Source organism: Amblyraja radiata, chromosome 25 (genome assembly GCF_010909765.2).
Source record: "Amblyraja radiata isolate CabotCenter1 chromosome 25, sAmbRad1.1.pri, whole genome shotgun sequence".
Lineage (NCBI taxonomy): Eukaryota > Metazoa > Chordata > Chondrichthyes > Rajiformes > Rajidae > Amblyraja > Amblyraja radiata.
In genome coordinates, this window is record NC_045980.1 from 29,804,934 (window position 1) to 29,831,853 (window position 26,920).

Genomic DNA, 26,920 nt, shown 5'->3' on the forward strand with positions numbered 1-26,920 from the left:
ACGTTTTAACAAAGCCTCTTCCCCTGGATACTTCTTGGCATTGTAGCATACCAGTTCCATGTACAATGTCAAATGGGGTCAAGGTGAATGGGACAGTGCCCTAGCTTATGGAAGGACCGTTCAGAAGCCTGGTGACAGAGGGGAAGAAACTGTTTTTGAATCTGGTGGTGTGCGCTTTCAAGGTTCTGACCGACGAGAGTGGAGAGAAGAAGGAATGACCAGGGTGGGAAAGGACTTTGATGATTCAATGGTACTTTATTGTCACTTGTACCGAGGTGCAGTGAAATTAACTTTTGCAGACAGTATTACTATACATAAGCACATCTTAAATGCAGCACACGTGTATAGGAAAAGTACACAGAGACAGTCTGAAGAAGGGTTTCGGCCTGAAACGTTGCCTATTTCCTTCGCTCCATAGATGCTGCTGCACCCGCTCAGTTTCTCCAGCACTTTTGTCTACCTTCGATTTTCCAGCATCCTTCTTAAACAGCAGACATGATTCACCAGGTTTGGCACCATTTTCAAGTGCCAGTTGTTATAAGTGCGGAGTTCTTGACCTGACCATGAAGGCCTGTTGTCATGGCGACGTTGCAGTGCCAGCCAGGCCAAGCAGAGCCGTTGGTGTCCTCCACCGCTCCTTGCAGATGCAGGTCTGGTCCGGCCCACACACTCGGCCTCTGCGAGCAGCGCCCGGTCCACTCCACCTCCAGCGGTCCACTCCACCGTTGAGGTGCGCTGCGCCGCATTGCCTCCCGCTGCTGGTCACTTTTCGGGCCCTCTGTTCCTCACATCTGCCGCCGCAGCAGCAACCGCCATCTTGTTATTATTGTTGGCTGCTTTTCCATGGTGGCAACGTGAAGTGTAGGTGGAGCCAGTGGTGGGGAATCTGGTCAGTGTGACGGACCGGGCTATATCCACAACTCTCTACAAAGGTAAAGCAGCTGTTCCCGAGTCCGGCAGTGTGTGTTTTCAAGCTTCTGTTCGGGAGGGTAGAGTAAGTTCATTATTTCTAGGAGCATGAATTAGGCCATTCGGCCCATCGAGTCTACTCCGCCCTGTTTGATCTATCTTTCCCTCTCAACCCTATTCTCCTGCCTTCTCCCCACAACCCCTGACAACTTTACAAATCAAGAATCTGTCAATCTCTGCCTCAAAGATAGCCATTGACTTGACATTTACAGCCTTCTGTGGCAATGAATTCCACAGTTTCACCACCCTCTGACTAAAGACATTCTTCCTCAACTCCTTCCTGAAGATACGTCCTTTTATTCTGAGGCTATGGCGTCTGGTGCTAGACTCTCCAAATTCACTCAATCCAGGCAAGATTTTTGTCGTCTTAGCTTGGACAACCGTATGGTGTGGTGATCCTTAGCTTTTAATGAAATCTGTCTGGTTCAGAATCAATTAACTTCAGTTAAAGGAAGATTAAGTGGGTTCTAGAGTCATACTGCAGAGAAACGATTCGGTAAGTTTCAATGAGGTCCCCCCTCCACCTTCTAAACTCCAGCGAGTACAAGCCCAGTGCCTTCAAATGGTCAACATATGTTAACCCAATCATAGAAACATAGAAATATAGAAAATAGGTGCAGGAGTAGGCCATTCGGCCCTTCGAGCCTGCGCCGCCAGTCAATATGATCATGGCTGATCATCCAACTCAGTATCCTGTACCTGCCTTCTCTCCATACCCCCTGATCCCTTTAGCCACAAGGGCCACATTTCTGGGATCATTCTCGTAGAGGGAATGGAAATAAGTCATAGAGTGATACAGCGTGGATACAGGCCCTTCGGCCCAACTTGCCCACATTGGCCAACATGTCCCAGCTACAATAGTCCCACCTGCCCGTGTTTGGCCCATACCCCATCCAAACCTGCCCTGTCCATACACCCTTTGCTAAACGTTGGGCTGGTCGGCGTTGTGACGGAAGTGTTGAGGTTGGGCTCACAGCCTGGTTTGTTCATTGTGTGCAGGGAGGACCCGTGGAGGGCGGCGAAGATGATCAAGTGTTACATGCAACAGCACAACATCCCGCAGCGCGAGGTGGTGGACACGACCGGCCTGAACCAGTCCCACCTGTCCCAGCACCTGAACAAGGGAACGCCCATGAAAAACCAGAAACGGGCCGCGCTCTACAGCTGGTATGTGCGCAAGCAGAGGGAGATCGTGCAGCGTAAGTCTCGTTCCCTTTAACTCCGGGTCCGGGGGAACGGCGTTACACCGCACCATGGGGGGCGGGGGGTGGAGGTATCCGTTACTTTTTATCCACGAGTAGTTGCTCTACTCAACAGCCAAAAATCTGTAGCCTCCCTCTGATCTGGTATTTTGTTGGTTCACATGCTTGATCAATGGTGTTTTATCATTAATGTTTTATTATTATTAATGTTTAGTGTTTTCTGAGTCATTCGTAACTGTCACTGTATGTCATGTTGTTACTTGTGGGCGGAGCACCAAGGCAAATTCCTTGTATGTGAATACTTGGCCAATAAACCTACTTACTTATTGCCGATTGTCCGCTATAACCAAGGAAAGGTATTATCATTGTACAAGTAGTAGAAATAAATTATTGCAGTTGCTGGTTAATACACAAAAGGACATAAGGCGCTGGAGTAACTCAGCCATTCAGGCCTGCAATCGCTGGAGTTTAGAAGGATGAAGGGGTACCTCATTGAATCTTACTGAATAGTGAAAGGGCTGGTTAGAGTGGATGTGAAGGGGATGATTCCACCAGTGGGAGAGTCGAGGACCAGAGGGCACAGCCTTAGAATAAAAGGGTGTACCTTTAGAAAGGAGATGAAGAGGATTTTCTTTAGTCAGAGGGTGGTGGTTCTGTGGAATGTATTGCCACAGACAGTCATGGCGGCCAAATCAGTGGGTATTTTTAAAGCATGTTCTTGGTTCTTGATTAGTAAGGGTGTGAAAGGTTATGGGGAGACAGCAGGAGAACGGGGTTGAGAGGGAAAGATAGATCAGCCATGATCGAATGGCGGAGTAGACTGGATGGGCCGAATGGCCTAATTCTGTTCCTGTGACTTATGAACTCATGAGTGTTTTGTTGCCTCTGGGGTGATACGTTTCCTCATTCCCTGGTGGAATTTTTCTCTTCCCTGACTCTTTTCTCTGGTGTGAAGCTCCCTTAAATAATGTCCGTTGAAGTGTATTATTAATTTTAATTTGTGAAGAGCAGTTTGTGAAGCCTCACTGGCCTCATAAATGAAATTCACACGATGATATCTGCCTCCACCACCACCCCTGGCATCTTGTTCCAGGCATCCACCAACCTCTCTGTGTAAAAATATTAGCTCCGCACCTCTCCGTTAAACTTTACTCCTCTGACCTTAAAGCCATGCCCTCTGCATCTCATTTCCCCAGGGTGGAAATGAGATTATCTTTGACTACCTTACATATGCCTCTCGTAATGCTGAATAGTTCTAATTTAGTTTAGTTGAGAGATACAGTGGGGAAACAGACCCTTCGGCCCACCGAGTCCACGCCGACTAGCGATCCCCGTGCAAGGGACAGTTTACATTTATAGAAAGCCAATTAACCTACAAACCTGTACGTCTTTGGAGTGTGGGAGGAAACCAAAGACCTCGGAGAAAACCCACGCGGTCACAGGGAGAACGTGGGTACAAACTCAGTACAGACAGCACCCGTAGTCGGGATCGAACCTGGGTCTCTGGCGCTGAAAGCGCTGTTAGGCAGCAACTCTACCGCTGTGCCACCGTGCTGCCCATGGGTAGATCTATATGGGTAGAACGAGGTAATATCTCTGAAGGTGTGAGATCAGATGGCCCATTGTGACAGTTAAACCATGGTTAAGGCCCCATTCTCTGAACTCTGGATAATATAATCCCTCTACATTTGGCTAACCTGCCATTAGTTCCGTCACAAAGAGAGTTCACCAGGCACCACACTGCACGGTTCTGTAGTGTACCGCAGGGGGGCACAGTGGCACAGCAGGTAGACCTGCTGCCTCTCAGCGCTACGGGCCAGAGTTCGATCCTGACTTTAGACCTTAGAGATACAGCCCAGTCCACACCGACCAGCGATCCCCGCACACTAACACTACCCTACACACTCGGGACAATTTACAATTGACAGAAGCTAATTTTACTTCGGAGTTACGTGAGTGACTATGTGAAGAAGCCCGCCAGGACGCATGCGTGTCATATCGCTTTCACGTTTGCGAAACGACAGGCGGGGTGGAACGTTCCCCCGCAGCGGTAAGTTTGAAACCGCGACCTGCAGGTAAGTGATTTACTCTGCGGTAGTTTTTGTCCCCGCGCTGTTTTTACACAGGGGGGGAAGCTGGACAAAATAGTGTCCACAAGTGCTGCGAGTAAAGCTGGCTGGGGAGGACCGCGAAGTTGCGGGAGCCAGCAGCAGCTGAAGGCACAAGCCCCGTAAGGGATCAGCTGTGCCGACTTTTTGTCCAGCGCCGCCCAGAACACCACGGCCGGGCGGGAGACTATTCAGAATGGGGCCGTCGACTTTTGACAAGTCGAAAACGGAGGAGGCGGGGTGGAACGACGTTCCCCCGTAGCGACAATTTAAACCAGGACCTGCAGGTAAGAGCTGCGGTCTTTTTGTGTTTTCCCATGCTGATTACAGGTGGAGAAACCAACGGGCTGCGACAAAGCTGGTGAGGGAGGACCGCGGAGCAGCGGGCAGCCAGCAGCAGCCAGCGGCACTCGGATCGCCGATAGTGGGATCAGCTGTGCCCGATGTCGCCTCCGCACCGGCCAGATCCACGTGGCCGGGCGGTAAGGCTAGACACAAAACAAACAAGGTCGTGGACTCGGAGGAGTCCGACTTTGAACAACCGCGGGCGGCCAGCGACCGAGAGCGCTGGAGCCGGATGGAGCCGTGGGTGGAGCATTTGCTCCAACGTGACAGACTCCGGGAGATGGAGTCGGGTTACGGTGGGCCCTATGATAAACCCACAGCAGTACCTCTTGAAGGGCTGCACAGTGCTTCTACCTCATCAGAGGGGAGCACTGCGGGTCAGTTCTGGGCTGACCTGGAAGACGGGTCCGCAGAAGGAAAGACAAGTGTGCAAGGGGTGCAGGGACTGTGCAAACCTGGGACCACAAAACCACCAATACTATTGTTTGGAGGCAACCTATCGAAGCAAGTCAAGGAGCTCGATGAGGAAGCAAAAACCCTGGGACTAATAAAAGGGACTCCAACAAAAACCCACTACAGCCAAAGACAGCACCCCTACACACCCACCAGCAGAACTGGTGAAAGCTCGAAGGCCCGGTACTCAAAACATGAGTCTTTTTAGGTCATGGCCCAGGCCGGCCTTTTTGGAATGTGCGGGGACCTCCAACGCCAACCAAACCGAAAATCCAGACACCAGCGCAACAACAGCAGCGAAGAACCTACAAAAAAGAAGTAAACCTGCCACTGGTAACTATGGAGGTAGGTGGGTCTGGTTCCCTACAAAATACAGGGAGCATGGAGGTTGGGGGGGAGATTACACTCTTTTCTGAATGCATGGAGCATGTTAACAACCGATACTTACATCTTAAGCAGTATCCAGGGATATACAATAGAGTTTATACACAAGTACAGCCCTCCAGTTCAACATATACCGAACCGAATGTTCGTGCTTTCTGATTAAAAAAAATCAAAAGCGCAAGCTGAACTGGAGCGGCTTTACGTAAAAGGTGTAATTGAGAAAACTCAACACGAACCATTAGAATTCGTGTCCAATATATTTACCAAAAACAAAAAAGATGGTGGTTGTCGCATCATCATAGATCTGACAAAATTGAATACATTTGTACAATATATTCACTTCAAAATGGAAACCTTTGTTACTGCTAAACAATTAATTTCCAAAGGTTACTTCATGGCCAGCATCGATTTAAAAGATGCTTACTATTCAGTGCCTATACGAGGTGACCACAGATGTTACTTAAAATTCAACTGGATGGGACAACCTTGGCAGTATAAAGCACTGCCAAATGGTTTATCATCAGCCCCCAGACTGTGCACAAAAATTTTGAAACCAGCCCTAGCGTTTCTACGTAAACGTAAACACATGGTCATGGCATATTTAGATGACATACTCATTGTGGGCAAAACTTTGGAATTGGCCAAACAAACTGTAACAGCCACAAAACAGTTATTTGAAAAACTGGGATTTATTATCCATCCAGTTAAATCTAAACTAACGCCTTCCACTACTATGGACTATTTGGGGTTCACCAATGACTCAGTTCACATGTCGGTGACTCTGCCTAAGGGAAAGGCTAGAGATTTAATAGAGGCTTGCAATAACCTCATTGACATCAGCAAACCATCCATCAGATTGGTAGCAAAGGTAATTGGCAAAATGGTGGCTGCCTTTCCAGCCACACAATTTGGACCTCTACATTACCAAAACTTACAGAGAGCAAAAATACAAGCACTAAAAATTAATGCAGGTCACTTTGACAGACCTATGAAACTACCAATCAAAGCTAAAATGGAACTAAAATGGTGGATAGATCTGGCTTTGTTCCAATCCAATCATTGTCAGTAACCCTTCCATGGTACTACAAACTGATGCCAGTGCACTTGGGTGGGGAGCCACCAATACCATCACCAGCTGTGGAGGTAGATGGACTGCTAAGGAGGCATCATTATTACTCACACTGGGTATAAACTACCTGGAAATGTTGGGTGCATTCCATGGCCTAAAGTCATATTGTACTGGGTCATATCACCAGCATGTTAGACTACAGATAGACAATACCACCGTGGTAGCATACATTAACCACATGGGTGGAAACAAATCGACATCATGTGACAATCTGGCTAATACAATTTGGCAATGGTGTATCCAGAGAGATATTTGGATATCAGCCACTTACCTACCAGGAAGACTAAATTTAGTGGCAGACACCAGGTCACGCAAATTTAATGAAAACACCGAATGGATGTTGAATAAAAAAGTATTTGCTGATATTACAGCAAAATATGGAACACCAGATATCGATCTATTCGCATCCAGACTTAACCACCAGTTATCAAATTATGTTTCATGGGAACCAGACCCTGGGGCAGCGGCGACAGATGCATTTTCGCTGCATTGGGGGGAAATTGTTTATTTACGCATTCCCTCCTTTCTGCCTCATCAGTCGGGTATTAAGGAAAATACAACAAGACTCTGCGTCTGGTATTTTGGTAGTACCCGATTGGCCTACTCAACCATGGTTCCCAGTGGTATTAAACATGGTATTAGAACCATGTATCACCATCCCACATAGACCAGATTTATTGCTACATCCCGTTACAAGGGATAGCCACCCATGCCATAAACATTTGAACTTATTAATTTGTAGAGTTTAAAAACACCTCTACTACAACTGGGACTGACGGACCGAACAGTGAACATGATCTCGGCGGCCCAAAGACAGTCAACCAAAAAAACAGTATCTGGTCTATATCAGGAAGTGGGAGATGTACTGCCATAAAAACAACATCACCTACAGAGACATGAACATCCCGTCTGTTCTGGAATATCTGGCAGGCCTCCACTATGATGAGGGGCTCAGTTACAGTGCCATCAACTGCGCCAGAAGTGCCCTATCGACTTACCTATGGCAGGGGACAGAGCGTTACTCAAGGGACTCACCCACTGGTAACAAAACTTATGAGGGGAATTTTTAATACTAATCCCCCAAGAACCAGGTACTCCTAAATATGGGATGTAAGTATTGTCCTGAAGATGCTCAGGAATTGGTCTCCAGCAACAGCTCTGTCCCTACACAGACTGACATTAAAAACAGTCATGCTAATGGCACTGGTCACGGCACAGAGGGTACAGTCACTGCATAAACTAAGACTGGACAACATGACTTCCTGAACAGAAAATATTACGTTTCATATCTATGAGTTAGTAAAGCAGAACAGACAGGGATCAGCAGGCCTCAATATACAATTTAGGTCATACCCAACAGATGACCGTCTCTGTATAGTAAGACATCTGTCGTTATACATGGAGACAACGAAAATCCTAAGAGGCAATGAGAAGGCACTTTTGGTCAGCCACAAGCAACCACACAAAAGAGTGACGGTCCAGACCATCTCAAGATGGCTGAAACAGGTGCTAACACAGGCTGGGGTGGAAACTAATATTTTTAAATCTCATTCCACCAGGGCTGCAGCTACATCGGCAGCGATACAGTTGGATGTACCAATGGACCAAATCCTCAAGGCAGCAGGATGGTCTGGGGAAAAAACATTCCAATTATTTTACAACAAACCAGTAATGAAACCTGGAACGTTTGCAGAAACAATTTCAAGTTCTGTAAATTAATTTAAACCCATAAAAAGGGGTTATAATTTTGTGTTAACAAATTTTATGATTTCAATGTCGAATTCATGTCCAAATTATGTTAACACAATTCCTCCTACAGTCATCAAGGCAGACGTGATGCATGGACTCGTTTCCACGGCATGAAATCACAGAGCTTTAAAAACTTCACGTAGTCACTCACGTGACTCCGAAGTAAAATAGTAAGATTAAACGAGAACTTACCAGTTTGAAGTTTGATCTGTATTTTATGAGGAGTTACGATGAGGGATTACGTGCCCTCCGCTCCCACCCTTGATCATATACTTAACTGGTATCTCTTCTCTAATCTTACTATGTTTAGTCATTACAGTTATCTGTGATTTCACACCGCTGCTTTGAAGAATGACACGCATGCGTCCTGGCGGGCTTCTTCATGTAATCCCTCATCGTAACTCCTCATAAAATACAGATCAAACTTCAAACTGGTAAGTTCTCGTTTAATCTTACTATTAATCTACAAACCTGTACATCTTTGGAGTGTGGGAGGAAACCGGAGCACCCGGAAACAACTCATGCGGTCACAGGGAGTACGTATAAACGGCGAATAGATGGCACCTGGGGTCAGGATTGAACCCGGGTCTCTGGCGCTGTAAGGCAGCAACTCTGCCACTGAGCCAGCCTGCGCCTCTCGACAATGACCTCAACAGCTGTCTGTTTGGTGTCTGCACGTTCTCTGTGTGACTGCGTGGGTTTCCTCCGGGTGCTCCGGATTTCCTCCCACACTCCAAAGACGTGCAGGTTTGTAGATTAATTAGCTTCTGTAAATTGTCCCTGCTGCGTAGGATAGAACTTGTGCATGGGCTTTGGCTGGTCGGCACGGACTCGGTGGGCCGAAGGGCCTGTTCCCACGCTATAATCATTAAAACTGAAACTAAACCTCCCAAATCCCCACTGGGTTGTAGGTTAATTGGCCTCTGTAAACTGGCCTTGGTGTGTGGGGAGTGGATGTGAAAGTTGAATAACATGGGTGATCAGTGGTCGGCATGGATTCGGTGGGCTGAAGGGCCTGTTTCCATGATGCGAATGTTAAAAAAAAAATTGAAAAGACATTGAGTTACAAAATAAATCAAAATAAATGCCATCTTTGGAACCAGTCCAGTGAATCTCCACTCCATTCCTTCTATGGCATGTAGCTGCTTTGTTAGTTACATAGACCACACTGTGGACAACACACCAACTAATGTTCTTGCCAAAACGATACCTTTACAATAAGACGAATAATACTTTATGAATGATCATGTGACAAGTCACAGGGATGTTCTTTGTTCTGCTTAGCCAAGGTATACAAAGAGTGGCCATTTTTAACACATTCCATTTGTTAGTTCCCTTTGTTCTCCCTCTCGGTGGTCCCCTCCATGCCGGGTCCCCCTTTCATCTCCTTTATTCTCGGCAGCGCTTCCATCCTCCGGCACCTACGTGACCCACGTGACCCGTCCTCAACCAATGACGCCACCCTCGACCTTGACCGACCTTTCTCCTGTGATCCAATCCTCTCATAATAAAGGTTAACAAACCATCTTCCCCTCGTAATCTCTTGCTGCTGCGTCGATGTGTTGGCCTTCATTGCGTGCAGAGCACTCAAATCCCTTTGAACCTGGACCTGCGTGCGTGCGGTCGGGATTTCTCTAGTCAGAGGGCAGTGAATCTGTAGGCTTCATTCCCGCAGAAGGCTGTGGAGGCCAAGTCAATGGACATCTTTAAAGTAGAGATCGATAGATTCTTGATTAGTACGGGTGTCAGGGGTTATGGGGAGAAGGCAGGAGAATGGGGTTAGGAGGGAGAGATGGATCAGTCAAGATTGAGTGGTGGAGTAGGCTTAATGGGCCGAATGGGCCTTATGACCTGCCCGGATTAGTCATCTTAATAGTAACATAGAAAATAGGTGCAGGAGTAGGCCATTCGGCCCTTCGAGCCTGCACCACCATTCAATATGATCATGGCTGATCATCCAACTCAGTATCCTGTACCTGCCTTCTCTCCATACCCCCTGATCCCTTTAGCCACAAGGGCCACATCTAACCCTCTTAAATATATCCAATGAACTGGCCTCAACTACCTTCTGTGGCAGAGAATCCCAGGGATTCACCACTCTCTGTGTAAAAAATTGTTTTCCTCATCTTGGTCCTAAAAGATTTCCCCCTTATCCTTAAACTGTGGCCCCTTGTTCTGGACGGTGGAGTGAGCTCGGCGAGCTGGATTTCCACTTCACTACTCCTGCTTCAAAGCGTTCTGTTACTTGCGTTTCTCTGGCAACTATCTTGCATATTTCAGGTTGATTATGTGGAATCAGTTTATGGCCAGGATTGTATCCTGATGTAAGGAGGATCCACCCACCTCCAATGCTTCTCCGCCCTCACTGATTATAAGTAAATATTCTTATAGCGTGCGATGGGGATTTCATCCAAATAATTCCATCCTGAACCAGCCCACTAGCGTGATCCTTTGTAACTTTGTGGCCACCAGATGCGTGGTGACTACTGTGTACACCTTAGGTGAGGTCTGCTGTATGATTTTACCGGGTTGTACGCAAAACAAAGCATTTCACTGCACTGAGGTACATGTGACAATAAAGTATCATTGAATGTGTTGGAAGGAACTGCAGATGCTGGTGTACACCGAGGATAGACGCAAAAAACTGGAGTAACTCAGCGGGTCAGGCAGCATCTCTGGGGAAAAGGAATTGATGGTCGAGACCCTTCTTCAGACTGAGAGTCAGGGGAAAGGGAAACTAGAGGTAATAAAAGTCACGTAGGACAAATGAATGAAAAATGTACAAAAAGCAACGATGATCATGGGGAGGTGGAGCCCACAATGGTCCATTGTTGGCTGTGGGGCAGGTGATAACAAGTTATACAGACAGTGAAACTTGAATCATTGATCCAAATTTCAGGACATTGTTTGTGAGCAATGTAACTCACTTCCCCGTCAGATATACCAGAGCAGTTGTAACTCGCAGTGGAGCACTCTGCATCGATGGCAAACAACTGTATTCAGAATGATTAGGTCGATCTCCATGGTAAACCTAGGGATTTATAGCTGTTCCCTCCATGAAAAATAATGCCCGTAACTTTAGACATTTTAGACTTCATTCATTCATTCATTCATTCATTCATTCATTCATTCATTCATTCATTCATTCATTCATTCATTCATTCAGAGCTACAGTGCAGAAACAGGGCCTTCAGCGCACCGAGTCCTCGCTAGCTAGTGATCACCCCGTACATTAGCACTAACTATCCTACAGGCTGGGGACAATTTACAATTTTACCAAAGCCATTTAAAGTACAAATCTGTACGTCTTTGCAGTGTGGGAGGAAACTGGAAAACCCATAGAAAACGCACGCGGTCACAGGGAGAACGTACTAACTCCGTACACACACGGAACCCGTAGTTAGGATCTAGCCCGGGTGTCTGGTGCTGTAAGGCAGCAACTCTACCGCTGCACCACTGTGCCGCTACGACTCTCACAGCTGATCCGGGGTAGATCTTCACCGCAAAATTGTCGGAGAATTAAATCTCTAAAGGCCTGAACGCCAGAAAAAAGGGAAGAAATCTTGATTGTCCTAAAAGTAAACAGATTTGTGCCAGTGAGCAGTGAGACTAATTAACCATGAGATGGTACTCAGTACTTGACTGTTTAGAAGCTGATCTGTGGAGACAATTGTACCACCGACTGACGATTGATTGAATTGATTGAAAGATACAACATGGAAACAGATCCTTCGGCCCATCGAGTCCATGCCGACCACTGATCACCCATTCGCACCAGTTCTGTGTTATCCCACTTTCCATCCACTCCCTACGCATTAGGGGCAATTTACAGAGGGCCAATTAACTTACAAACCCACAGGGCTTTAGGATGTGGGAGGAAAGTGGAGCACCCAGAGGAAGCCCACACGGTCACAGGGTAACCCCACAAAATAGCGAAGGTCGGTGTCGGACCTTAGTCCTTGGTGCTGTGAGGCAGCCTGCAACTGTGCCGCCACTGACTGTACATGAACTATACCCAGGACTGTCATAAAGATGCAAACGCAAATTGGATGAACAGCACCTCGTATTTTGCTTATCCAGCTTTCAACCCAGCGGTATAATTTTGATTTCTCTAACTTCAAGTAACCCTTGCATCCCCCCTCTCTCCGTCCCTCCCCTACCCAAGTCATTGTACTAGCTTCAAGGTCGCCTCGTTGAGTCTCATTGTCTGTAACTCGTTTTCACCCAGCCCACCGCCAACAGTGACCTAGTCCCTTTATCATCGTTATTGTTTTTATATCTCTTTCATTCATTTGTTCTATATCTCTCTATATTATCGTCTATATCTCGCGTCTCCCTTTCCCCTGACTCTCAGTTTGGTCTGGACACGAATCGTCACCTATCCCTTTTCTCCAGGGATGCTGTCTGACCTGCTGAGTTACTCCAGCTTTTTGTGTCTATCTTCTGTCATAAGGATGCTTGATTTGACCATTACCTCCATGGAGAACTGGCATCCCACATTATTCCTGGTATCATTTTCTCTCCACTTCCCTCAAATGAGTCATCTGTTCTTTTGCCACATTTTACTGCTAATAACATTGGCTAGAAAGATACACTTCCAAAAGGTCTCCTGTAGGAACATGCCTTTTGCATAAAATACTTTGCAAGGCTTTTGATGTTGTCTTGCTGACTTCAAATTATACATGACTCATCAAAGCTATGTAGTGTGGTGCATGCCTACATTCTGATGCAACTTAGAACAGTACAGCACAGGAACGGGCCCTTCGGCCCACTATGTTTGTGCCGGATATGATGCCAAGTTAAACTGATGTCGTCTGCCTGTACGTGATCCATATCTATAATAATAATAATAAATTTTATTTATGGGCGCCTTTCAAGAGTCTCAAGGACACCTTACAAAAATTTAGCAGGTAGAGGAAAAACATGTAAGGGGAATGAAATAAATAGTAGAGACATGACTAGTACACAAAGCAAAGACAGAATTCAATACAAAACACAATATGAGGCAATTAATGCACAGATGAAAAGGGAGGGGGACGTGGGGCATATCTCTCTATTCCCTGTACTTCCATGTGCCTATGCAAAAGCTTCTTAAACACCGCTATCGTATATGCCTCCACCAACGCAGTGCGTTCCAGGCCCTCATCACTCTCTGTGTAAAACAACTTGCCCCACACACCTCCATTAAACTTTCCCCCTTCTCAATTTACAGCTACGCCCTCTAGTGGTGGGCGTTCCCACCCTGGGAAAAAGGTTCTGATTGTCTACCCTCTCTACGTTTCTCAAAACTTTATATATTTCTATCAAGTCTTCCCTCAACCTCTGACATTCCAGAGAAAAAAACCCCAAATGTATCCAACCTCTGAAACTCTCTAATCCAGGCAGCATCTCTGCATGGATTGAGGTCTCCTCTCCATCCACAAGTCCAACCTCCGCAGTTTTGGGGACAGAGCCTTCTCCAGGGCAGCTCCCAGGCTCTGGAACTCCCTCCCCCAACTGATCCGCAATTCTGTGTCCCTCACCATCTTCCAGTCCCGCCTCAAGACCCATCTCTTCACCTCTGCCTATCCTTAGCCCCACGTCCCCGTCCCTTTTCATCTGTGCATTAATTGCCTCATACTGTGTTTTGTATTGAATTCTGTCTTTACTTTGTGTACTAGTCATGTCTCTACTATTTATTTCATTCCCCTTACATGTTTTTCCTCTACATGCTCAATTTTTGTAAGGTGTCCTTGAGACTCTTGAAAGGCGCCCATAAATAAAATTTATTATTATTATTATTATCCTCACCAAAGCCTCTTCATTTTCCCTGTAATGGGGCGACCAGAACTGTACTCAATTCTCCAAAATGTTGCTTAACCAATTCCTATGGAGCTGCATCATGACTTCCTGACACTTGTATTCAATGCCTCTAGCAATGAAGATAGACACAAAATGCTGGACTAACTCAGCAGGTCAGGCAGCACCTACAGGAATAGGTGACGTTTCAGATACGGAACCCTTCTTCAAAATCCTGGGATAAAACGTGGTTTTGGAGCCGGAGAGAAGGAGGAATCACAGAGAGGGAGCAGTGAGAGAGGTTGCTGCATAACTCCTGTCGGAGAGAGGAGAAGAACTTCTTCAAGGCAGGCATACCTTGAGGAGCTTTCAAGTCGGGTCTTCAGATCGGGATCCAACCTGAAACATAACCTTTTCCTTTACTCCAGAGGTGCTGCCTGACCCGCTGAGTTACTCCAGCATTTTGTGTCTATCTTCGAAATGAACTAGCATCTGCTAGTTTATTTTTACACACCCCTAGCAATGAAGGCAAGCACACCAGGGGTCCATGCCATGATCTATTTATTGAATATTCTATTGGAATATTGTCGAATTACTACCATTGGAGAAAAACATGGGTGATTCATCGTGGCTTCTATATTTATTCTCTAATATGGAAAATGCAGCTAAGCTGAGGATATGTTCATCATATAATTTTCTTCCCTTAAATGGTCGGCTTTTGGCACATTGGCGTTCATCAGTCAAGAGTATTGAGCACAGAAGTCGGGAGGTCATGTTGCAGTTACACAAGACGTTGATGAGGCCGCATTTAGAGTATTGTGTTCCGTTCTGGGCACCGTGTTACAGGCAAGATGTTGCCAAGTTGGAAAGGGTACAATGAAGGTTTACGAGGATGTTTCCTGGACCCGAGGTTCTGAGCTATTCTGAAGTTGAGCAGGCTGGGACTCTATTCCATGGAGTGCAGGAGGATGAGGGGTGATCTTATGGAGGTGTAAAAAATCATGAGAGGAATAGATCAGGTGGAATCAAATGGAATAGTAGGGGAATGGAGGACCAGAGGACATAGGTTTACGATGAGGTGGGGGATGATTGAATAGGAATATGAAGGGTAACTCTTTCACACAAAGGGTGGTGGGTGTATGGAACAAGCTGCCAGAGGAAGTAGTTGAGGCAAGGGTTGTTGCAACGTTTATGAAACAATTAGACAGGTATATGGATAGGACAGGTCTAGAGGGATATGGGCCAAACGAAGGCAGGTAGGACTAGTGTGGATGGGACATGCTGGTGAGTGTGGGCAAGTTGGGCCGAAGGGCCTGTATGACTGTGGACTTATCAATGTGTTTAATCTGCCATGAATGCTGTGGAATGTAAAGAATGTATGATACAACATGCTGCTGCTGCTCCTTTTTCTGATCTTTTGGTTTATGCAAGTTCCAACTACCCATGTTTATCTGCCCTTTCTCGTTACAGAGTTCAGCCAACCTACACAGAAGATGGGACAAAATGTGGGTGGGAACAGACAGCAGCTGTTTCTCTTTGCAGACTTCAACAACTCAGCCCAGGGAACATCGGGGGAAGAACTCGTCGAAGAGCCAGCCAGCAAGAAGATGAGAAGAAACAGGTTCAAGTGGGGGCCTGCTTCACAGCAGATATTATTTCAGGCCTATGAGCGACAGAAGAACCCGAGCAAGGAGGAGCGAGAGGCCTTGGTTGAAGAGTGCAACAGGTCAGCTAAGCACCTGGGTGAAGGCCTTTGTAAAATAGCTACCCAAAGCCAAGGAGGGCTTAGAAGGATGAGGGGCGACCTCATTGAAACTCCCCAACTAATGAAAGGCCTGGATAGAGTGGATATGGAGAAGATGTTTTCACTAGTGTGAGAGTCTAGGACTAGTGGAAGAATAAAAGGCCTGTTTCCATCCAGTATCTCTAAACTAATGTTCCCGATGTTGGGGAAGTCCAGAACAAGGGGTCACAGTTTAAGGATAAGGGGGAAATCTTTTAGGACCGAGATGAGGAAAACATTTTTCACACAGAGAGTGGTGAATCTCTGGAATTCTCTGCCACAGAAGGTAGTTGAGGCCAGTTCATAGGCTATATTTAAGAGGGAGTTAGATGTGGCCCTTGTGGCTAAAGGGATCAGGGGGTATGGAGAGAAGGCAGGTGCAGGATACTGAGTTGGATGATCAGCCATGATCATATTGAATGGCGGTGCAGGCTCGAAGGGCCGAATGGCCTACTCCTGCACCTATTTTCTATGTTTCTAAACCAAAAACTCAATCCCGTCTGCTCTCAATCATTGTTTAGTTTCGTTTTTTTGGTTTAGCGATATAGCGCGGAAACAGTGCCCTTCGACCCACCGAGTCTACATCGACCAGCGATCCCCGCACATTAACACTATCCTACACAGACTAGGGACAATTTTACATAATACCAAGCTAATTAACCTACAAACCTGTACGTGTGGGAGGAAAACGGGAGACCTCAGAGAAAACCGATGCAGGTCATGGGGAGGACGTACAAACTTCGTACAGACAGCACCTGTAGTTGGGATCGAACCGCAGACTCAGGAGCTTCAAGCACTGTAATGCCCCTGTCCCACTTAGGAAACCTGAACGGAAACCTCTGGAGACTTTGCGCCCCACCCAAGGTTTCCGTGCGGTTCCCGGAGGTTGCAGGTGGTTGCCGGAGGTTGCAGGTAGTGGAAGCAGGTAGGGAGACTGATTAAAAACCTCCGGGAACTGCACGGAAACCTTGGGTGGGGCACAAAGTCTCCAGAGGTTTCCGTTCAGGTTTCCTAAGTGGGACAGGGGCATAAGGCAGCATCTCTACCACTGCGCCACAGTGCAGCCCATAATTTGCATTTGCCACCTGTCATTAGCAAAGTGACAAAAGCTAACACCAACAGTTCGTCTACGCACTGCACGCCAATGGCCTGTTTGGGATCCAGAGCAACTTGGCTCTGTATTCTGTCACAAACTTGTTACAAGTGGGGACAATCAAACAGAATGCCAGAGATGAGAGAAGAGGAAGTGGCCTTGGTATCCAATGCGTAATCGGGTACCCCGTAAAATAGACACCAGGGAAAACGATGTCGTAGTTGGAGTTATATCTTATACACCTGCAAGCATGAATGAGGTAGCAGTAGGTCAATCATCAATGGGATAATGCGGAAGGAACTGAGTCCTGCTTGCTTGGGGAGTCTGCATCCTGGGGGCATGAACATTGAATTCTCCCAATTTTGTTAGCTGTCTCCTCCCCTTCCTCAGCCCTCGGGCTGTCTCCTCCTCCTTTTTCCTTTCTTCTCCCCGCCCCCATCCCCCATCAGTCTGAAGAAGGGTTTCAGCCCGAAACGTCGCCTATTTCCTTCGCTCCATAGATGCTGCTGCACCCGCTGAGCTTCTCCAGCATTTTTGTCTGCCTTCGATTTTCCAGCATCTGCAGTTCCTCCTTAAACACTGAATCCTGCTCCCGACCATCCTGATCTGTGGCTTCCTTCCATCACAGTCAAATGCTGGGATGGTGATTGTACACATTTCAGTTTCTTGCTACAACTACCCAGCAGGTAGAGCAGCTCAGGCAGCAAGACCAAGACAGCAGGTGGACGATGGGTAAATTATACCAAGTATGAATAGATAGTCCACCCCGGTCACCTGCAACGTAATGGTCTCTGAGAAGGCATCTCCATCCTATGTAGGACCTGTGATGCTGGTGTCAATGATGATAGTTCCTTGCCCCATGGCATAGTTTGTAACTTCCTTGCCCACGTGCGATGTGTTGGGTGGATGCACATCAAGGTAATAAAAGAGTGTAAACTCACCTTGTGCAGAACTACTCAACGAGTAAAGTTGCATCGACAACAATGAAGTCATTACAGCATCGATTTGGTTGCAAATTTTGGATACAAGTTCATAAGTACAAAATCATGAGAGGAATAGATCTGGTAGACACACAAAGAGTCTCTTGCCCAGAGTAGCGGAATTAAGAACCAGAGGACATAGGTTTAAGGTGAAGGAGGGGGGGGGGGGGGGGGGAGATTTAATAGGTACCTGAGGGGTAACTTTTCAACAGAAAGGTTGATGGGTGTATGGAACGAGCTGTCGGAGGAAGTAGTTGAGGCAGGTAGTATCGCAACGTTTAAGACAGGCACATGGATCGGACAGGTTTAGAGAGATATGGGCCAAAGGGAGACAGGTGGGACTAGTGTTAGATGGGACATGTTGGTTAGTGTGGGTGTGTTGGGCCGAGTGGCCTGTTTCCACGCTGTATCACTCTATGACTCTCTATGACTAAGTTCATAGGTCATAGGAGTAGAATTAGGCCACTCAGTCCATGAGGAAATTTCTCCTCATCTCCTTTCTAAAGGTACGTCCTTTTATTCTGAGGCTGTGCCCTCTGGTCCTAGATTCTCCCACTATTGGAAACATCCTCTCTGCATTCACTCTATCCAGGTCTTTCACTATTTGGTAACTTTCAATGAGGTGTCCACCCCTCTCCCCCCCCCCCCACCCCACCTCATCCTTCTAAACTCCAGCGAGTACAGGCGCAGAGCAGTCAAATGCTCATTCATCATCGGGATCGTCCCCGTAAACCGTTACCCCAATTACCCCCGGGACTTTTCTCATAAACAGTGGCCGCGACAGTAAAATCACCGCTGTGTTGATTTGGTTGCAAATCTTGGATATATATTCAAAGTCAGCCAAACACTTTCAATCCATAGTGGAGTTGACAAAGTGTTTAAGAAGGAACTGCAGATGCTGGAAAACCTAAGGTACACAAAAATGCTGGAGAAACTCAGCGGGTGCAGCAGCAGCTATGGAGCGAAGGAAATAGGCAACGTTTCGGCCCGAAACGTTGCCTATTTCTTTCGCTCCATAGATGCTGCTGCACCTGCTGAGTTTCTCCATCATTTTTGTCTACTTTCAATCCACACCTCTGTACTCATCGCACTGTAATTCTGTTGGGACTCGAATCATCTTTTATTTAACATCTTGTTTCCAGCTCGTAGCCTCCGTTATAATTCCTCGGCAGCCACGTGGGGAGTGACTCATTGCATAACCTGCCCCTTAGTTATGTCTGGGGGGGGGGTGAACGGAGCTGCCGATGGTGGGTGATTCCCTGAAGCCCAGTGATATTGCCTTGATTTTCCGTGCAGGGTTTCTCCTCTGAGTCTAAGGATGGAGCAAAAATGCTGTGAAGCTTTAGATGAAGGAAGGCAGATAGAAAGCCTGAACCGATGTTTAATCGGGTCAAAAGATGCTCGTTGCTCTTTAAATAGTGCCTTCCAGCGCGGGAAGGGAAATTGGTTGAGGCAATGGAATTAGATACATTTGCATCTATTTAATTCAATTTTACCTTCAGGAATGGAAGTGGGATGCAGATAAGCTTCAGCAATACAGCTTGCTTTGATCTCTGCCACTTTGGATGAGCCGAACTGAGCTGGCAATTGAACGACGTGATTAACCTCAGCATCTGTAACCTGGGGCAGGGCCACACGGGTTGATCAGCAGAAGCACTGAAACCACAACAGGCCAGAAATAGATCGACTGGGCTTATATTCACCGGAATTTAGAAGAATGGGAGGGGATCTTATAGAAACATACGAAATTCTCAAGGGATTGGACAGGCTAGATGCAGGAAAAATGTTACCCATGTTGGGGGAGTCCAGAACCAGGGGTCACAGTTGAAGAATAACGGATAGTCCATTTGGGACTGAGATGAGGAACAACATTTTCATCCAGAGAGTTGTGAATCTGTGGAATTAGTAGCCACAGAATGCAGTGGAGGTCAATTCATTGGATGTTTTCAAGAGAAAGTTAGATTTAGCTCTTGGGGCTAAAGGAATCAAGGGATATGGGGGGAAAAGCAGGAACGAGGTACTGATTTTAGATGATCAGCCATGATCATATTGAATGGCGGTGCTGGCTCGAAGGGCCGAATGCCCTATTCCTACACCTACTTTTCTATGCTTTTGTCTGTGACTGTGTGGGAATCCTCTGGGTGCTCCGGTTTAGTTTCGTTTAAGTTTTCGTTTAGTTTAGAGATGTTGCGTGGAAACAGGCCCTTCAACCCACCGAGTCCGCTCCGACCAGCGATCACCCGTACTCTAGTCCGATGAACTACACAATAGGGGTAATTTACAGAAGCCAATTAACTTGCACATCTTTGGAAAGTGGGAGGAAACCATAGCACCCAGAGAAAACCCACACGGTCACAGGCAGAACGTGCAAACTCCAAACCGGCAGCACCCAAGGTCAGGATCGAAGCTGGATCTTCGGTGCTGTGATGAAGCAGCTCTACCGGCTGTGCCACTGTGCCGGCATTATAGCGTGTAGATCTTTTCAGAAAAATGGTGACGAGATCATGAGAATGAGATTTTTACAGTGGAGATATTAACAGATGGGGATCCAATGCACACAAGGTAACGGCAATGTTTGTCTTGGATAAGATGTGTATCAGCTTATCTACAGTGAAGCAACACTTTAACACTGAGACAACACTGAGGAAAGGTGTGGTCCTGATGTCACCTCTATGGTGAGTCAGTGGATAAGTAGACTGTGCACATTGAAACATGCAGGTGCACTCGCTAATCAGTACTGAGTACTGATCCAGGTTCATGTGTAAAGCTACTGACTGCCACTAACTTTAATAAAACAAGGCACTGCAGATGTTGCAGTCTTGGCACAAAACACAAAGTGCTGGAGTAACTCAGCGGGCCATGGAGTCATGCAGCATGCAAACAGGCCCTTCGGATATTTTTGGGGATATTTGGATATGGATATTTTTTTTAAGGCAGAGATAGATAGATTCTGGATCAGTACGGGTGTCATGGGGTTAAGAGGAAAAGGCAGGAGGGAGAGGAAGATCAGCCATGATTGAATGGCCTAATTCTGCTCCTATCACTTATGACCTTATGACTTTATGACATGCCCCTTGCTGACCAACATGTCCCATCTACACTAGTCCCACCTGCCTGTGTTTGGCCCATATCCCACTAAACCTATCCTATCCATGTACCTGTCCAAATGTATTTTAAATGTTATGATAGTACCTGCCTCAACTACCTCCGCTGTCAGATCGTTCCATACACTCTCCACCCATTTTGTTACAAAAGTTGCCCCTCATGTTTCTATTAAATCTTTTCCCCCTCCCCCCACCCCCACCGCCCCACCCCTCACCTTGAACCTATGTCCACGGGTTCTTGATTCCCCTACACTGGGTAAAAGTGTGCATTCAGCCTGCCTATTCCCTTCATGATCTTATACAGTCAGGCAGCATCTGTGGAGCAAATGGACAGGCGACCTTTTGTGTCTGGACGCTTCTTCAGACTAAATTTAATAACTTTGACCAGATAGAGAAAGCAAGAAACCTACTACCCTTCCCAAAGACATCGATCGGTGATGATTCAGTGCGGGACACTTCTTCACACAGTAGAGTCTGAAGAAGGGTCCCAACCCGAAAGATCAAATTTCCCTCCATGTCCTCCTCAGATGCTGCCTGACCCGCTAATTAGTTACTCCATCACTAGGTGAGAGTAAGTGTTTGGCACGGAATAGAAGGGCCGAGATGGCCTGTTTCCATGCTGTAATTGTTATATGGTTATATGGTTGTGTTCCATGCAAGATTCCAGCATTTGCAGTTCCTTGTGTCTCCATGTGGATTTGGTGACCGAGTATACCTTGCAAATGGCCTAACAATAGGAAGCTGGTCAAACTGGTTAATCGAGCTAGCTCAGTGCTGGAGGGGAGAGTAGACTCTGGGATGGATGTGCTTGAGAGGCGTATGAGGCACAAGGTGCAGGTCATCCTAAAAAACCCCGGGCATCCCCTCCATATAATTCTGGAGAGTCAAAAGAGCACTCGGAACAACAACCGGCTCCTCTCCCTGCCCTGTAGAACGGAGCGGTTCAGGAGATCCTTCACCCCTGCAGCCATTAGATTTTATAATTCGGACCGCTAGGCTGTAGGGGGATGCATTTTGCAATTATTAATTTTTAACTGTTAATTATTGGTCTTTTTAAGTATTTATTGCTCTCAGGTAGTGTCCACATTGTATTCTATGTATTTCTGTCTGCGTTCGTTTTGAATCTGTGGGTTTGTTGATTGGGAGCTTCTGGACATCTGAATTTCCCTGAGGGGATCAATAAAGTATTTATTATTATTATTATTATTATTAACACGAACTCTACAGCACTTCATTTGTGCCAGGATGTTTCTTTAGAGTGATTGAAGTGGATTTCTGGTCTTACACACTTGTTGTCCATGCTTATTCCAGAGCGGAGTGTATACAGCGAGGGGTCTCGCCATCCCAGGCCCACGGGCTGGGCTCGAACCTCGTCACTGAGGTGCGGGTCTACAACTGGTTTGCCAATCGACGGAAGGAAGAAGCTTTCCGGCACAAGCTGGCGATGGACGCCTACGGCCCTCAGCAAACGCACGCAGTGACCCCCTTGACACTCCACAACAACTTACCCCTCCAACCAAGCGCTTTGTCACCCAACAGGTTACACGGTAAGTCTCCACCCGAAACTCCACTTATTGCTTTTCAACAGAGATGCCGGTTGACCCGCTGAGTTACTGCAGCTTTTTGTTTCTATAGTCAGTCGCTTGACTGCAGGCGAAAAGGAAACAGTCGTTTTTTTTAGTCAAAATCAATTCTTCCGTGTGGGACAGACTTCCCAAAGAACGTCACCAGGAGAGGAGACTGCGCGCTCACTCAATCTATTCCTCTCCTGATTTTGTACACCTCTGTAAGGTCACCCCACATCCTCCTGCGCTCCAAGGAATAGAACCCTAGCCTGCTCAACCTTCTAGTGTCTATCTTCATATTACATGGTAAAGCTTGTTTCCTCTCTTATTCTTCTTTTAAAATATAAACGCACTGAGACTTGGCCATTGCACACCCCCACACCTGCTGGTTTAATGATTTTACATCACAATGGGACAATGTTTAATATCTCCCATTGTGGCAAGAGTCAAGAGTGTTCGATTGTTCTAGGTACCGACAACTACGAAATTCTCTCCAGCTGCAGCTTTACAGGCCCATTATCGCAAAACGCACATGCAAATATACCAAACTCAATAATACAGTCAAATAATAATCAGTAATACTCGGTAACCAGACCAAAAAATGTGCGAAACTGAAGTCCGTAGTGCAGCCACAACAAAGTCCGTAGTCGATCATAGTTGCTGTGGTAGGTTGGTGGTTAGTGTTGTGCGGTGTTCAAGACCCTGGTGGTCGCTGGGAAGAAGTTGTTCTTGACCCTGGAGGGCACAATTTTCAGGCTCCTGTACCTTCTTCCTGACAGTAGTACTGAGATGAGATAGGTCAGTATGGGAATGGGGAGGGGAGTTAAAATGGGCCGTGAAAAGCCTTGGCGTACCGAGCGCAAGTGTTCGGCAAGACAGTCACCCAGTCTAACCCTTGGAAAATAGTGCCTCTCCCCTTTGAGTGATTAGTGTAGTTTATCCAGAACACTTTGTACTGTACGGAAAAAAACATAGCTATTTATCATCCCAGATAATTTGAGGATGTTTTACAACCAGAACCATACATTTCAAATGTTGTCACTGACATCGGAAACACAGCGGGCAATTTTCAAGTCAGCAAACTCCTCTAAACAGTGATTAAGTAATGACACAAGAATCTGTATATGAGTGACATTGACAGGTAAATATTGAGGTGATAGACCCTGCTCTTCTTCTGAACTGAAGCATGGATAGGGCTTTGGTTTCATTACACATCTGATAGCCTCTTGTTGACTTTCAAGGGCGGCACGGTGGCGCAGCGGTAGAGGTGTTGCCTCACAGCGCCAGAGATCCGGGTTCCCTCCTGACCTCAGGTGCTGTCTGTACGGAGTTTGTACGTTCTCCCCGTGATCACGTGGGTTTTCTCTGGATGCTCCAGTTTCCTCCCACACTCCAAAGATGGGCAGGTTTGTAGGTTTATTGGCTTCTGTAAAATTGCCGAAACAGGCCCTTCGGCCCAACTTGCTCACACCGGCCAACATGTCCCAGCCACACTAGTCCCACCTGCCAGCATTTGGCCCACATCCCTCCAAACCTGTCCTATCCATGTACCTGGCTAATTGTTTCTTAAAAATGTAGGATAGTCCCTGCCTCAACTACCTCCTCCGGCAGCTTGTTCCATACACTCCACCACCCTTTGCGTGAAAAGGTTGTCCCTTTTATGTAGGATAGAACTAATGTACAGGTGATAGTTGGTCGGCGCGGACTTGGTGGGCAGAAGGGCCTGATTCCACGCTGTATGTCTAAACTAAACTAAACTAAATAGAAAGCACAGCAATGAGATAGAAGGCTTTTAAAGACTAAAGGGCCTGTCCCACTATACGAGTTTACCCAAGAGCTCTCCTGAGTTTAAAAAAAAATCAAACTCGTGGTAAGTACGTAGCAGGTACGTCGGAGCTCGGGACGTCTCTTAGCGGCTCGTAATGCTAACGGCAGGAACTCAGGAAACGGGGTAAGCTCGTGATGTTTTTTCAACATGTTGAGAAATGTCCACGAGAGCCCCGAGTAGCGACTATTACCGTAATTCTCCGAGTTCGAATCAGGGGAAACTCGGGAGAACTCTTGAATTAGCTCGTACAGTGGGACAGGCCCTTTAGCCCCGTGTCACATGCTTACCACTCAGCGCATAATACTGCATTTGTGCTCTGGGTCTGTATACTGTTCTTATTTTTCCAAAGTAACAGATCTGCAAACAGAACTGAACTAAGTCAATGGAATGAACCCACATGTCAAACGTGCTAATTTTCCTTGGAGTTGTTTTTATACCCATGGAAACGGAATTGCTGTTTATTTTTAAAGACCGACATGGGTGGCAGTGGATGGTGTGCGGAGAACCTTCATACTGTGCTGTAAATGAGTCTTCACTTACACTTGGCCAAGCTTACTACACCAGGGGCCCCAAATCCACTAGTGACTTTCAGTGCTGGCAGGCTGTACCACACTGGTTTACCAACCGTTTAATAGTTACAATGCTTTTAAAAAAGGTTTATCAATTGTGCAAAGGTGTTGTTAAATGATTACTGTGGAAGTAAAACAAAAGTCAGCCTATATCTCAACGTGGAATAGACCAAGTAAGGCGTACATACAAAGAAGCCTGCCGACACTCAAAGAGAGGAGGAGGATTTTCAGCTCTTTAATTACATCAGCAGATAGCAGTCGCACAGTGGTGTAGCTGGTAGTGCTGCTGCCTCACTGTGCCAGAGTCCCGGGTTCGATTCTGTTCTCAGGTGCTGTCTGTGTGGAGTTTGCACGTTCTCCCTCTGACCGAATGGGTTACCTCCGGTTTCATCCCACATTCTAAAGACATGTGGGTTTGTCGGGCTAATTGTAAATTACTCCTAGTGGGCAGGGAGTGGATGAGAGAGTGGAATGACGTGGAACTGCCAGACCGTCTCACAAAACAACCTCCCTTCCATTGACTCCATCAACACCTCACACTGCCTCGGCAAGGCCAGAAGCATCATCATGGATGAGTCTCACCCCAGTCATCCCTCTTCTTCCCCCTCCCATCAGCCAAGAGGTATAGACGTGTGGAAAAGCACACCTCCTGATTCAGGGACAGTTTCTTCCCAGCTGTTATCAGGCAACTGAACCATCCTACCAGCACCGAGCAGCCCTGAGTTGTGGTATACCTCATTGGAGACCCTGGGATTATCTTTAATCGGACTATACTAGACTTTATCTTGCACTAAATGTAATTCCCTTTATCATGTATCTGTACACTGTGGAGGGCTCGATTGTAATCAGGTATTGTCTTTCTGGCTGATTGACAGGCTAGCACACAACAAAAGGCTTTTCCCTGTACCTCAGTCCATGTGACAATAAACTAAACTAAGTAACTAACTGGAGGTGTACATTGTTACACTTCTGTACCTCTTGACTGATGGGAGAGGGGGGAGGAGGGAGACCAGGGTGTGACTTGTCCTTGATTATGCTGGTGGCCTTCCCGAGGCAGCGTGAGGTGTAAATGCCGTCAATGGTTGGTTTGGTTTGTGTGATGGTCTGGGCTGCGTCTGCAATTCTGCTGAATCTTACTTTCACCTGTCATTTATTGTTCTTTATTGACTGTTCTCAACCTGAAGTTACCTGAGCAACATTGATTAGACATATGTGGCTCAAGGCCATATGTTGTAGTGCATCAAAACAATGTCAATCACTGGTGTGGACTCCTAGATATCGGCGAGACCAAGCTCAGACTCGCTGCACACCTTCGCTCAGTCATCCAAGGCCTACGCGATCTCCTGATTGCCAAACATTTTAACTCCCCTTTCCCATTCCCACACTGACCTTTCTGTCCTGGGCCTCCTCCACTGTCAGAGTGAGGCCCAGCGCAAATTGGAGGAACAGCACCTCATATTTCACTTGGGCAGCTTACACCCCAGCGGCATGAATATTGGTTTATCTAACTTCAAGTAACCCTTGCATTGCCTCTCTCTCCACCCCTCCCCCGCCCCAGTCCTCTTGCTAATTGCACTGTATTTATCCCTTCGTTGTGGGCTCCACCCTTTGATGCAGGCTCTGCTTTGGTCTGCACCCTCATACCTCGAGTTTCCCCCTGACTGACTGTCAGTCTGATGAGGAGCCTCGACCCGAAACGTCACCTATTCCTTTGCCCCAGAGATGCTGCCTGACCCGCTGGGTTGCTCCAGCATTTTGTGTCCAACTTTGGTGTAAACCAGCGCCTGCAGTTCCTTCCGACACAAGATTCGGCTTGTACTCGCTAGAATTTAGGAGATTGAGGGGGAATCTTACAGAAACTTACAAAATTCTTAAGGGGTT

The 26,920-nt window shown here is 46.8% G+C and overlaps 1 protein-coding gene across 1 annotated transcript in view; it reads left to right on the plus strand.

The window, feature by feature from the left end:
- The window catches only part of hnf1a (HNF1 homeobox A), a 115,800-nt gene that overhangs the window by 18,988 nt on the left and 69,892 nt on the right, over positions 1-26,920 (plus strand). Inside the window, exons 2-4 of the mRNA XM_033043676.1 lie at positions 1,969-2,168; positions 15,588-15,843; positions 22,389-22,624. Coding sequence (XP_032899567.1) covers positions 1,969-2,168; positions 15,588-15,843; positions 22,389-22,624 — 692 coding nt within the window. The remainder of the gene's footprint in view (positions 1-1,968; positions 2,169-15,587; positions 15,844-22,388; positions 22,625-26,920) is intronic.